At 42.0% G+C, this 13,466-nt stretch overlaps 1 protein-coding gene across 3 annotated transcripts in view; it reads right to left on the reverse strand.

Annotated features, from left to right (window-relative positions):
• The window catches only part of Lrguk (leucine rich repeats and guanylate kinase domain containing), a 112,959-nt gene that overhangs the window by 67,864 nt on the left and 31,629 nt on the right, over positions 1 to 13,466 (reverse strand). For all 3 annotated transcript variants that reach the window (XM_036180824.1, XM_036180823.1, XM_036180822.1), the window contains exons 7-8: positions 12,235 to 12,378; positions 1,734 to 1,814 (exon numbers count right to left, since the gene is read on the reverse strand). In XM_036180824.1, the coding sequence (XP_036036717.1) occupies positions 1,734 to 1,814; positions 12,235 to 12,378 (225 nt within the window). The remainder of the gene's footprint in view (positions 1 to 1,733; positions 1,815 to 12,234; positions 12,379 to 13,466) is intronic.

Below are 13,466 nucleotides of genomic sequence, written 5' to 3' on the forward strand. Positions count from 1 at the left end.
ACTATTCAAGGCTTTCCTCTTCCCCAGGTCACCAAGCACCAACGTATTCCCAAGGGCTTTTCAAGACCTGCTGCCATGACCCCGTCTCCCAGCCTCACACAGGGCTCTGCATTTTCGCCACGTTCACCAGCCCCCTTAAATTAACAACCAAGGTGCAGAATGTGCCCCATAATTTATAAAGCTCTTCAAATGTTCGGATCTCACTAATCACCCTGTGAGATAAGCAAGGTGGCAGGATTATCATCTGGGGCAGAGGCTGAGCTCTGAAGAAGTGGGGCAGCCCATCTAAGACACCAAACCCTTCTTCCCTAATGCCAAAGAGTTTCATTACTAACAATAGTGACATTTGACTGTGTCTTATTATTTCATCATGGGTTTAATTATTTAGTGTATTCTTTTGTATTAGTTGGGATCATTCATGATGAACTTGCCTTACAGTACTAAAATGATACTCGCTTATGAGCAAATTCCTCTTTACTCCCTGCCAACTGTTTGGACTGCCTGAGTTTTGGTATAAGATGCTTCATCTCTTTGATGAGCAAGATACAGGTGTAAGATGCCTCTCATTGATGGGAATGCAAGAGAAGTAAGTATATAATAGGATCTTTATTTAGGGTCCCAACACAAGGACACAGGAGATAGGCTGCTAATTACCCTGATGAATCACTCCATGTTGTATGCATGAGTGAACTGCCACACTGCACCCCAGAAACCTGAATGATTATTATAGACCAAGTGAAGCATTAAAGCTTCTCTTGCATGCTTCAAAGTGTAAGTGCCGAGTTTGTTTGTAAGTGAATTCACCTGGGTGAGGGATTTGTGCTGCCGCAGAACACTCTCCCAGGGCCAGAGTCTGGGGTGTGTCGGCCACTTCAGATCTCGCTCCTTACTTCCCCTGAAAGGTCTTTAACTTGTCTGCCACTGTCTCCTATCTGCTCTTATTGTCCAATATTTCATTTTTACTTCTGACTTGATATTTTAACTTGTCTAGACATATTCAACAAGATATAAACAAGACAAACATAAGAGAAGCTTACATGGTCGGGACTCTGGAAACGAAAGGGAAGAATTCGGGTACAAAAACCAAACAAAGCCTAGCTGAGCCACAGGTGAAGGGAGGGCAGGAAGAAGGACACTAGCAATGGAGGAAAAGAGAAGGCCGGAAAACTGTCCCTGATCTGCGATCTCCAAGGTTACAAACCCCTAGGGACTGTGTTGTTTTCGTCTATGGTTAGTTTATAGCCATGCCAATCCCATGGCTAGATCCAGGCAAATTACTTTAGGTGTCCACTCTATACTGCCTCTCCTGTTACAGAATAGGAACCACATTCTGTCTAGAGCTCTGGGCTCTTTATTCTCTGATATGAAAAGACACTGCTTTACAATCTTATTATTCATTCTCTGTTGTAATGTTTAGCTCCACCCACCATCTATCTCAAAGGATGAGGGAAGGGACTTTCCAATGCAGGCTTTGCTGGAACTGGGGCAGCTGACAGCTTGTTAGCCATGAGAGAGATTCCTACTCCTCTAAACAAGCTGTTTGAAATGTTAGTTCAGGTAGCTGTTGTAATTATTTTCAGGGTTGGGGGGTGTGTGTGTGTGGGGTGCGCACGTGCTTGCACTGTATTCACATTCCTGATGCTCCCTAGCAAGAGCACAGGCTGAACAGGAATTCCAAGACTGGTCCTTGCTCCCATCCCCTCCCTCCATGCCTGAGGGAAGGAAACTCTCACCTGAATTGGATTCTTCAGTAGATTGAGAACTCGAAGGATAGGAAGATTTTCAATGTATTCTATTTCACTCAGCTCCTCAATCTATTTGATCAAAAAATAAATCCATTATCATCAGGCAGTGAGCAAAGACAATTGGGACCACAATATAATAGGAGCCAATTATATTGGCTCCTTTAAATCTAATTTATTTCCAACGCATCCTGTTGAATAGCCAGCTTTTCAATGAGAACGCTCCAAAGGAACTGCTGCATAACTTCAGTAGATGTGAGCACATGGGGCCTGTGTTCTCCTTTCCCGTTGGGCTGGAGAACAGTAATCTCCTCATCCATGTTGATTTTAAGTAGAACTAAAATAGCATGTAAAGTGAGAGAAACAGGGCAGCCACCCCGTTCTAGCCCTCCAGGCTCGGGCTTCACTCCTGAGCCTGTTTCTTTTCCCTGCTGTGTCTGCCCCTGGCTCAGCCTTATTACTGTGGGAGACAGACAACTCCGTGCCTTTTCCATTAGAATTACTTTGTAGCGGAAACTGTATGCTTTGTTGGTTTATTTTGAGACAGGGTCTCTCTATGTAACCCCAGCTGGCCTTGAACTCACTATGCGGACGAGGCTGGTCTCGAACTCACAGAGATCCTCCTGGCTCTGCCTCCAAGTGTGCCACTCCACCCCACCCCCAGCTGTATGATTTATTTGTGATGAGTGTCCACAGATGCACCTGCTGAACTTCTGTGCGTAGGTTCTAGTTTACAATTTGAAAAGACAGAAATGGTTCCCCGGGTGGAAGTGTGTCTTGATTTAGCCGGGGTACAGCCTGGGCTACAGCAGTCCTCCATCCTCTACTGCACTAACGACCAATAGGCTTACTTAAAATTTCTACAATAAACCATTACAATCTTATTGCAGGTACAGGCAGTGGTTCTTGTAAGAAATATGTGCTTCCACAGCATCCTGCATGTCTCATAAAAGCATTCTACCAACAGGTTCACGGATAACTTCTGAGTTATCCAAACACAAATGACACCAAAATGCAGATTAGCCCACAACTAAATCAGGGGTGGTAAAACACACAAAATATGTTAAGGATGTCGTTCCAATAATGTAATCAGAAAGGCAACTCTACAGGTGCAACACACAGGGCCCCTCAAAAAAATTAATCTAGCTAGAGAAGTGGCAAGCTATTAGATTATTTTATATTATAATTATTACATGAGCTTTTCCCCATATGAGATAATGAAATTATCCTTTAGACTGACATGTGAATCATCTGTAAGAAAAATAAATCAGTTGTTTTTATATTTTTTTTTCAGGAAGGTAGGAGATAAACTTGGTTTGTATTTTTCCATCAGAATTGTTGAGCAATGGGCTTGATTTCTGTCTAGCACTCAGCTCTTGTTTTTACACTTAACACAAACATTAAGAGGGAGCTTGTTTCTGCATTCCTCATGTCTCACCAACACGGTCTGGCCACATGCACCTGCAGACACTGCTGGTGAGGTTGGAAAGGGCACCTTCTTTCCAATGGGCAAGGACGTACCCAGCCAGCCCACTCCAGGAGACTTAGGTTAAAGACACCATCAGACAGGTAAAAATGACATATGACAATACTCCATCTGACTCTGTTAGCAAAAACACTTCTAATTTCCTAAGAATTTTGTCCATCATTATATGATTAAATGAATCGTAACACTGTCCTATAGTCAGAACACTATGTACTCATTTTAGAAAATAGTAATACTTGGGGTAATTGACACAGAAAGATTTTGATATGCTCCAAATGCCATGACTAGAATAATCATGTGCTATGTGCTATGTAAGATTACCACCATGATGCATGCCATCTGAGATCAAAACGTCTTTGTGAACCAAAGACAGAGGATGCAGCTTCCTTCTCACTCCTTCCAAGGTGGGTAAGGGCAAAACAGGAGACCAACATGGGCAGGCTTCCTGTCAGGCTGGTAACATGCAATACTGCTGGTTGTTCTGCATGTGTGCCCCTCTCCTCACAGTCTAATGACACAGCAGAAGGCCCTCACAGCTCTCCACAGGGCCAGAGACCCAAGACTGTGTGTGCAGCAGCCTCTCTAGCAAGTGTAGGGATAAGAGCAGCCACAATCACCAAAAGTAAAATATGTTTTCAAAACTTCAGCCCACTAATGCATTTGAACCCTGGTAGCCACCCTCTAACCCTGAGAAGTCCACTATTTTTTTTTTCTTTCTGTGTCTGCCATTTATTTCTTAGCCATGTTCTCTAAGCATCATTACCTAGGCTTTTAAAAATGAGAATATGCAGTGTGTGTGTGTGTGTGTGTGTGTGTGTGTGTGTGTGTGTGTGTGAGAGAGAGAGAGAGAGAGAGAGAGAGAGAGAGAGAGACAGACAGACAGACAGACAGACAGACAGAGACAGACAGACAGAGACAGAGACAGGGTGAGCAATGCATGCTCTGGTCCTTAGGAAACTATTTGATACAATGATTTAAAGTTTTTTCCACTGCTGTGTACATAAGAATTTGTGCAGAAAAGCAACATTTTCAAACTGGGGGATGGATAAACTAGAGGATGATGATAATGATAATGATAAATATATTACTGAACTAAAAATCAACAGGTGAAGCAATGAGGCATAAATTAAAAGTCAACTTTCTAGCATAGAAAATGTGAATTTAAATCTTTAATTCAGTTATAATACAAATTAAATGGTGGATTAAGAGTTGAGGTAGCTGAGTGTGCTCACACATGGCTTTAGTCCCAGCCCTCAGAAGGCAGAGGCAGACATCTGGGATTTCAGGACCAGCTTAGTCTATAAAGTGAGTTTCAGGCCAGCTAGTGCTGTATAGTGAAAACCCAGCTCAAAAACAACAGTGAAGGAGCTGTGAGACGGCTTAGTGATTAAGAACACTGGCTGCTCTTCCAGGAAATCAGGGTTCAATTCCCAGCACCCACATGGCAGCTCATGTATGGATCTCCAGTCCCAGGAGATCTGACTCCCTCTTCAGGTCCCAGTGACACTGCATGCATGTGGAGGCAAAACATCTGCACACATAAAAACAAACAAATAGATATACAAAAAGATGAGAATGGGATATGAAAGCCACCCACTCTTATAATTGTTTTTAAAAATACAATGAAGAAGAAAAAAAAAGAGTAAAAAATAGTAAAAACAGGGGAAAATAGTTTATGATAAGCATCTATTAGATCCACAATGAGAAAAGATTTTGCATAAACATAAAAGCAATAAAAGAATATACTACAGAAAATGTCAACATCGTTTATACATTATTTTAAATATATAGCTAAAATATCTTACATACAATAAGAAGCAAATTATAACTGTCATAAAGAAAATGATGGCTAAGAGGATGGGCTGATAATTTTTAAAAAGGAAATAAAACTCAACAAAAGTATTTAACATCATTGATAATCAAAGAAATGTATATAAAATAGTACACAAAACACTAGTTTTCACTTCCAGATTGGCAATTTTCAAATGATTGTATTGACAAATGAATAGCCAGAAATGCCTACAGTAAGTTATCCTAACTTTATAACTGCAGTGGGCAGAGTAAGCATCAATGTTCAAAAAAGAAATCAACAAGCTTTATGAAACCCATTCCCAGTAATGACATTTCCAAAAATCCATCATAAGGAAATAATAAAAAATGCATGTAACGATAGATTTATGTGTGAGGATATATGCTTCAACATTATTTTAATAGCATGTTGTAAACACAACAAATTTCAATAAGTAAATAATTCAATAAATCCTGACATATCCATTAATAGATTGTCTTACGCTATTAAATCAGATTTTTGAAATACTGGAACTATTTGTTTTCTATATGGGAATTCAATATCTATTAACACTGCCCCTCCACACACACAAGCCCCAGTTACATTAAAGACTACATAATGAAAAAAATCCAAAATTTGAAATAAAAAAAAAAAAACACGAGAATATGTTTGATATTAAGATAAGGAAAATTTATTAAAGCACAAAAATCAGAAACGACAAGAGATCAGAGTTAAAAATAACTCTCAGACTCTCCTCCATTCTGCAGACACACAGCACCACACTAGATGAGCCTTGGAGGATCCATGAGAAACCCAAACCTGGGGGCTGAAAACAACAGGAGCTAATTCTCCCGCCTCTGAAGAGGAGGCGAGGATCAAGGACTGGCAAGCCTGTGACTCCTCTGAATGGTCTAGGAGAGAATCCTTCCTTGCCTCTTCCAGCTCCTGGGAAAGCCAGACAGCCTTGATTTAAAGCAACATAAACCTAGTCTCTGCGTCAGTTTTCTCCCAGTCTGTCTCTAACGAGAATGTTGGCTTTCAGGTCATCCTGGAAGGTCATTCTAATTCCAGGATGACCTCACCTGGAGATCATTAATTTCACCTGTAGAAACCCTTCTCTAAACAAGAGTACATTCATAGCTTCCGGAGGAAGGTAGGGGTCGGGGGGTGGGGGGCGGGGGAGAGGTGTCACGGTTCAACTCATTCTGCTCACAGGATTAGCTTCCAGGAGAAGTTGAGTCACAGCCACATTTACCATCTATCTGAGAGTATAGTGCCCTTCCCTACACACCAGCTACACTGGGAGCCCACCTCTCTAACATGCAGAGAAAGTGAACACCACCGTGCTCCTTGACACCACTATCATCCAGTCACCTGGTCACCTGACAGAGACCTAAGTCGTCTTCAATATCCCTCATCCACTGCCTCCATGCTGCCTCACTCTTTCTGCCTCAGAGGGCTCTCTGGAATGTTCTTTCTTCTTCGTTACCTCTGCCTCACAGAAGACTCTGACAGCCTCCACTGGAACAGCTGTGCTGGTCTTCATGCCCCTTTCTCTGTCCCCACCCCAGAGGGACCTGTTGAGCCTCCTGCATATGCATGCTTTTCCCCGAATTTTACTGCATCGTGAACACCACCCACACCCTTCAGAGGTGAGGGGCTGAGGGCTCTTGAGAGTCATATTTTCACCCAACAATATCCTTGAGTGACAACCATAACCCAAGCATTGCACGGTTTGAACAAGATAAACTCCCCAAGGACAAGAAGCTACCATCTTAAAGTGGTGGTCCTCAGCCTTCCTAATTCTGCAACCCTTCAATACAGCTCTTTATGCTGTGGTGACCCCTGAGCATAAAGTTATTTTTGTTCCTACTTCATAACTGTAATTTTGCTACTGTTAGGAATTGTTATATAAATATTTGTGTTTCCGATGGTCTTAGGAGACCTTTGTGAAAAGGTCATTTGACTCCCAAAGGAGTTGCAACCCACAGGTTGAGAAACACTGTCCTAGAGGGAAGGAAAACAACTCTTCAAGATATAAAGTATAAAACATGACATGCTACTACAATCTTGAGTGTAGGCAGAGTTTTTTGTCAGGACCACCAGCTACCCAATAAACACACAGAGACTTAATATTAATTATAAATGCTCAGCCAATAGCTTAGGCTTGTCTCCAGACAGCACTTACAACTTAAATTAACCCATTTCTATTCATCTACATGCTGCCCCAAGGCTTGTTTACCTCATCTATTGAGCTCCCCATGTTGCTTCTTCTATGTCTGGTTCTTGACTCCTCAGACTCCACCTTTTTTCCTCCCAGCGTTCTCTCTACTCCCAAAAGCCTGCCTATCTTAGCCAATCAGCTTTTTATTAACAATGACAGCAACACATTTTCACAGTATACAGAACATTTTTCCACAGCACTTGAGCAGTAATATGTACTAATGATGAAAAGCAGTGTGGAAGCCGGGTGGTGGTGGCATACACCTGTAATCCCAGCACTCAGGAGGCAGAGGCAGGCAGATCTGTGAGTTCAAGGCCAGCCTGGGCTACAGAGTGAGTTCCAGGAAAGACACAAAGCTACACAGAGAAACCCTGTCTCGAAAAAACCAAGAACAGCAACAACAAACAAAACAAAACAGGAAAAGCAGTGTGGAAGCTAGGAAGGAACACAGGGAAGAGGTGTTGGAGAGGCTAGCTGTATGGAGCCCCTGGAGTAGACAGGAGGAAAGTGATGACACTTTTGCCTTCCAAATCCCTAACCAGAGGCACATAGTCCCATGCTCCCCCTTAAGCCTGCTAGTCTCTGCTCTCAGTTATGTGGACTGACCATATCAGGTCTTCTTTCCTCCACTGGTGGCCTAATGAGCTCAGTCAAGTCCTTGACTTCTTCAGCAGGCTTACTCCAACTCCACGGAGTACGTTAACAAGAAGTAGGCCAAGTTTGCCATGATGGAGTAGACATTAAGTGAGGGCCATGACTAAAGGGAAAGTCATACTAGTCCTGACCTGAGGGCTCAGAAAGTACCGAAGAAGCAACAAAGCACTAAGAAGCAAGGCTGCAAGTGAATACCATTATCATTCTGCAGAGAACCATGGACAGTTTCCATTTCCATTACCTTTGGGACTCGATAGCAGCTCAGGCTACCTAGCCTTGGCTGGCCCTTTGGGATGTAGAGACTGCAAGTCTCCAAGGGGGCCCTCCTTCTTGCTTGTATCCAATGGCAGGAGTATAATGGAGACTGACTTTAACAGTGATGTGATCACACCAACATCAACAACCCAGACCAGGCTTCCTCTGCTGCTGTGTTGGCCCCTGCATAACACAGGAGCCCCCAAGATCATGTCCCCAGTGTTCTTCCTTTCAAGTCTAATAAATGTAAATCCAGAGGGAGATCAAGTTCACATAGCAGTCAACTCCCCACAAATTCTTTGTGTTCATACACATGGACAAAAGCATGAACTAAGATCCAAGAAAGTTAGGGTGATGTCCTTTCATTGCTTGCCGGAGACATTAAAGAGTGGACTGCTGAACAATGGGAAGCAAGAACTCCTTCACTTTGGAACACACCTCATCTAAAGCATTACATAAACAACACTTAGCCGTGGCCCCTCCATCCGCATGGAGGGGGGTGTCCAGGGTGGTGTACTGATGAAGACTAGGGGCTCAGCAGGGTGCTGTGGTTATTGAGATCTGTTCTTCCCTTGCATCTGCTGTTTAATGAGTATTATATTGTTACTCCTCACAAAATGGGCAAGAAGCACTGACAATAAATTCTAAGGTATAAGCCAGGCATGGTGGCACACGCCTTTAATCCCAGAAGCAGGTGGATCTATGAATTTGAGGCAAACTTGGTCTATGAAGCAAGTTCCAGAATAGCCAGGGATACACAAACTCTGGAAAAACAACCACCTCCTGACTTACGAAAACTCTGAGGTATAGAACCAAGATTAAGAAGTAGCCTAGTGTGGTGATATTTTATTTGTACTGAAATGTGATTTTATTTGTATATTAATAAAGTTGCCGTGGGGTTAGAGCAAGCCATAGCAGAAGCTGGGCGGCGGAGGTGGTGCACGCCTTTAATCCCAGCACTTGGGAGGCAGAGCTAGGCAGGAACTCTGTGTGTTCAAAGATACAGCCAGCATGGCAGACACACGCCTTTAATCTCAATATCAACCATAGAAGACCTGGAGGTCTGTACAGACAGGCAGTGACAAGGAGGTCATGTGGCTGGGTTTAAAACCAATGAGAAGGCAGAACAGAAAGTCTATATAAAAGACAGGACACAGGATGTAAGCCTCTGGTGGAGAGGAAAGACGGCAGAAGCAGTGAAGAGTAAGGTTTTCAACTCTCAGCTCTTGCTCTGACCTCTTGGCTTTTAACTCTGTAATTGGCTCTGTGTTTCTTATTTAACAAGCCGGTGACATCTACAGCCTAGCATTCCGAGTTACCCCTGACAAATACCGCACTGCTGGGAGGGAGTGTGGAGCCTGTAGTAGAGTTGAAAGTTTGGGTCAATTTTAAGTGCTAGCCATGATTTAGAATGACACAGTGACTGCAGAGTGGAAGATGGGAGAGGCTCCCCTAATCAGCAGGCAGTAAACACTGGCAAAGGGCAGGCACGTACATGTGTATACACAGAAGTAACACTGATGAAATTGCTACCAAGAAAACAGTATTTCTAATCACATTTAATCATAGAGGAAGCAGCATACCTATGCTGTGCTCCCTTTACAAATATATTTTTCCTCCCTGAATCAAAAAATTCTCAACTATCCTAAAGAAACCCTTTAGGGACTCTTCAGATGTTCAAATAACATTTCAAAGGACTGTAGGTTGCTCCCAACATGCCCAGTGGGGAACCAGGGAGTTATGTTACTGTCAAAGACTGACTTGCCAAAGGAGTCCCCTGTAGGGCATGTGGCCACTTTTTTACAAAAGATTCTCTAACATTTGAAAATTATAAATTCCTTTCTTCATTTGAACATACTTCTTTTTATTTCACCTTTTTCCAATGTAGTCTGCAAAGTGACTTGAAGAGCAAGAGAAAGATACACTATGTGTAAGGTGATTGTAGACTCTCATTCTGGCTAAATGCAGTGAGATGGACTCTGAACTATAACATAAACGCCTAGTGTCAAAAGTCCAGGATGAAACAACAGGAGACAAAACAATTCAATAATAAATTTGTATGTAGATTATGTGCTAAAATTGGGTTTCAGAGATAGCTAGTTAAATTGTGTGTGTCATGAAAGTTAACAATTCCTGTTTCTTTTTTCCTTTTATTCATGCTAGTAACTTTCCATTACAGCCATGGCCCATCCAAGCCTCACATTCTCAATACACTGTCTCAAGGCTATGGTCAGGTTTTTTAAGCCTCACATTCTCAAGCGTACCCTGCACCCATTTCCGAAGGCAAAGCCCTAGGTTTTCATCTACTATGATTGCTTTATCACCATTGCTGCCACTTCTCTTAAATTCTTAGATGTACTGAGTTGGCATTTAATGAGCATATTCCACCTTTTCAACATCCCCTGTATAAATATGAGAATCATTTGAAGCACAAAATATGTAAGTCAATCTTCAATGGCAAATTCATAAAAAGGACATGAAAGCCATTTGGAACAGAAATTGTACTGTCTCCCTGTGACACAAGATACATGGACCAAGGTCATCTAATAGAATCAATTACTTTGTAAGAAGTCACTAAATCAACTCAGGAAATAGGTCAAGTAAGGTGAAGATCAACAGTCTTGTCTAAGATTAAAACTGTGTTTATTCTCAGACTTTAACAACTGACTTTTGTTGATTTGTTTACCACCTAATGAATAATGCAAGCTTGCTGGGAGAAAGTTCCCTGGAATACAACTCAGTCATGGGGCTTGTGAGCACCCCCAGTACTGTGCAAGGAAAGAAGAATGAAAAAGAAACAGGGGATAAAGAAGAAAGGAAGTGAGGGAAGGGAGAGAGGGAGGGAGGGAAAGAAGGATTAAACAAATTCATTACTTTGGGGTTCAAGATATAGCTCAGTGGTAGAGCATTCAAAAAGTTCTGGGTTCAGTCTCCAGTACCACTGAGAGAGGGAGAGAGAAAGAGGGGGGGGAGAATATGAACATAATTTTGAAGTAAAGAGTACGTTAAGCCAGATATGCAAACAAATTCATTCCCAACCCATCCAAGAGACACTGTTGCTACCAGCAGTATAGAAGGAATCACTTCTATGTCTCTTGGTTTTGCTTAATTTTTATGGTAAGCCTTTCCTGTGGTATTTACATTTACTAAATTACAGATACAACTTTATATATTTATATTTAACATGTACAACATGATGTTTTAATATATATTAAATATATTAAGAATACACACACACACACACACACACACACACACATTGTTGTAAGGCTAATATAGCTATTGTACTATTTCCTAAAGGTTATCTCTCATCTTGGTGATAAGAACATTAAAAACTCATTCTCAGCATTTCTCAAGACCACTATTGCTAACTAGTCTATAAGCTCATGTCTATAAGCTCTAGCACTTTGGAGGTGGAGGCAGGAGGACCAATGGTTCAAGGCTGACTTAGGCTACCTGAGACCCTATCTCAACATCCCCTAACTCCTGAAAAAAAAATCCCTACTACATTGTTAACTCCAGTTAGTGGTACTAACTACATCTTTGAATGCATCCCTCTGTCTGGCTTCTTGCTGAAGTTCTGTATCAGCATCTCTCCCAAGTCTCTCCCACCAACAATCACTTTTCTCTGAATGCAAACAAGAGGAGATATTAGCCTGTGGATACTCTCTTGCCTCTTCTTGCTTGGACATTTTGAATATTCTGGATGCTTTCTTTCTACAGAAAATGTTCCATGAACACAATGACTTCAGAAAATTACACATACAGGATGACAGTTGGAAACTTTAAAACATTGTAATTAAGAATCATCAAATGTTTAGAAATGATTGTATTTTTCAAAAAGTCATTCTCTAAGAACTGTCCCAGAAAGTTAGCTAGAACAGTACTCCTAAGAGGACATTCCATGTACCAGCCTTGAAAAGCTGATACAGGATCTTTGTCCCAACCCACAGGTGTGCTCTCTTCTAATGGAAGCCACGGCCCACATTACCCATCAGTGTGCTCACTTCCCACGGAAGCCATGGCCTGCATTACCTAACCAGTGTGCTTACTTCCCACAGAAGCCACACCCCACATTACCCACCTTGTTATCCTCAAGGTTGATCACTTCCAGGAGGTCATGGTTCTCCAAACCCTGGAGGCTACTGATCTGATTGTAGGACAGATCCACCTTCTGCAAGGCTTTCAGTTCCTCCAGACCCATGATGGTCTCAATCTGGTTGTTGCGCTAAAATGGATAAAACACAATTTGTGTTTTAAACCAATGTGCAAGAAAATGTAAAGTGGCAAATCTTCATATTTGGACACGGCCCCAAAGTCTTCAAAAACAAAACAATAAGTTGGTCTTTTTCCCACCCCCATTTCCATCATTTACCTATCTAAATGTCTACACAGATACCCAAGAAAAAAATCCTACTTTTTCACCTGAAAGGTCAGGATATAGTATTTATATTAGTATTTTCATCTTGAGGATGAACTTCCAAGTCAGTAGGAAAGTCAAACACTAGTAATATAAGCTTTTAACAATGCATGCTACAATGTTATCCTTTGATTTTTCAAATTACCTCATTTACTTTTTGAGATTATAATTATACCATTTCCTACTTCCCTTTCTTCCCTCCAAACCCTCCAATATGCCCCTTCTTGCTCTCTTGCAAGTTCATAACCTCTTTTTTTTCCATTGTTTTACTACAAACATATTGCCTGAGAAGAGAATCTCAACAAAGGATTGGTGGGATGGGTTGGCTTGTGGGCATACCTGAGATGGATTATATTGATTGAGGTGGGAAGCCCCACCCACTGTGGGTACCACCATTCCCTAGGTGGAAGATTCTGAAATGTGTTGTAAGGCTGAAGAGAGGGAGTTGAACACTCACATGCATGCTCTAATTCATTGCTCTCTGCTTCTGTGAATCAGTGAATCCCTAAGACATGTTCTCTCAGGCTCCTGCTGCTATGATTCCCCTGCTATTTGGACTGTGACCCAGAACTGTGAGCTGAAGAAACCTGTGGGAGCCCACAGAGGTTTCCTAATGAGATCTGAGCTTGCTTTACCAGCAGGGCTGCATAAGAGGATGACTGGACCATGGGCCTGCATACCAGGTATTTGGAAGGGTCTACACTTGGCTGTATCTAGCAAAGGGGAGGTCTTTTGCCTTGCCCCTTGGCATTGTTATAAAAAGCCTTTTGAATAAAGTTCTGGGCCAGTAGGTATTGATCCAGGCCCTCCCAAGGCTATCCTGTGTTTCTATCTGTTTCTCTCCCCTCTATTCTATCTAAATCTTACCCCTCACTCTTCAAGAGTACCCTGGGGTA

Source organism: Onychomys torridus, chromosome 3 (genome assembly GCF_903995425.1).
Source record: "Onychomys torridus chromosome 3, mOncTor1.1, whole genome shotgun sequence".
Classification (NCBI taxonomy): domain Eukaryota; kingdom Metazoa; phylum Chordata; class Mammalia; order Rodentia; family Cricetidae; genus Onychomys; species Onychomys torridus.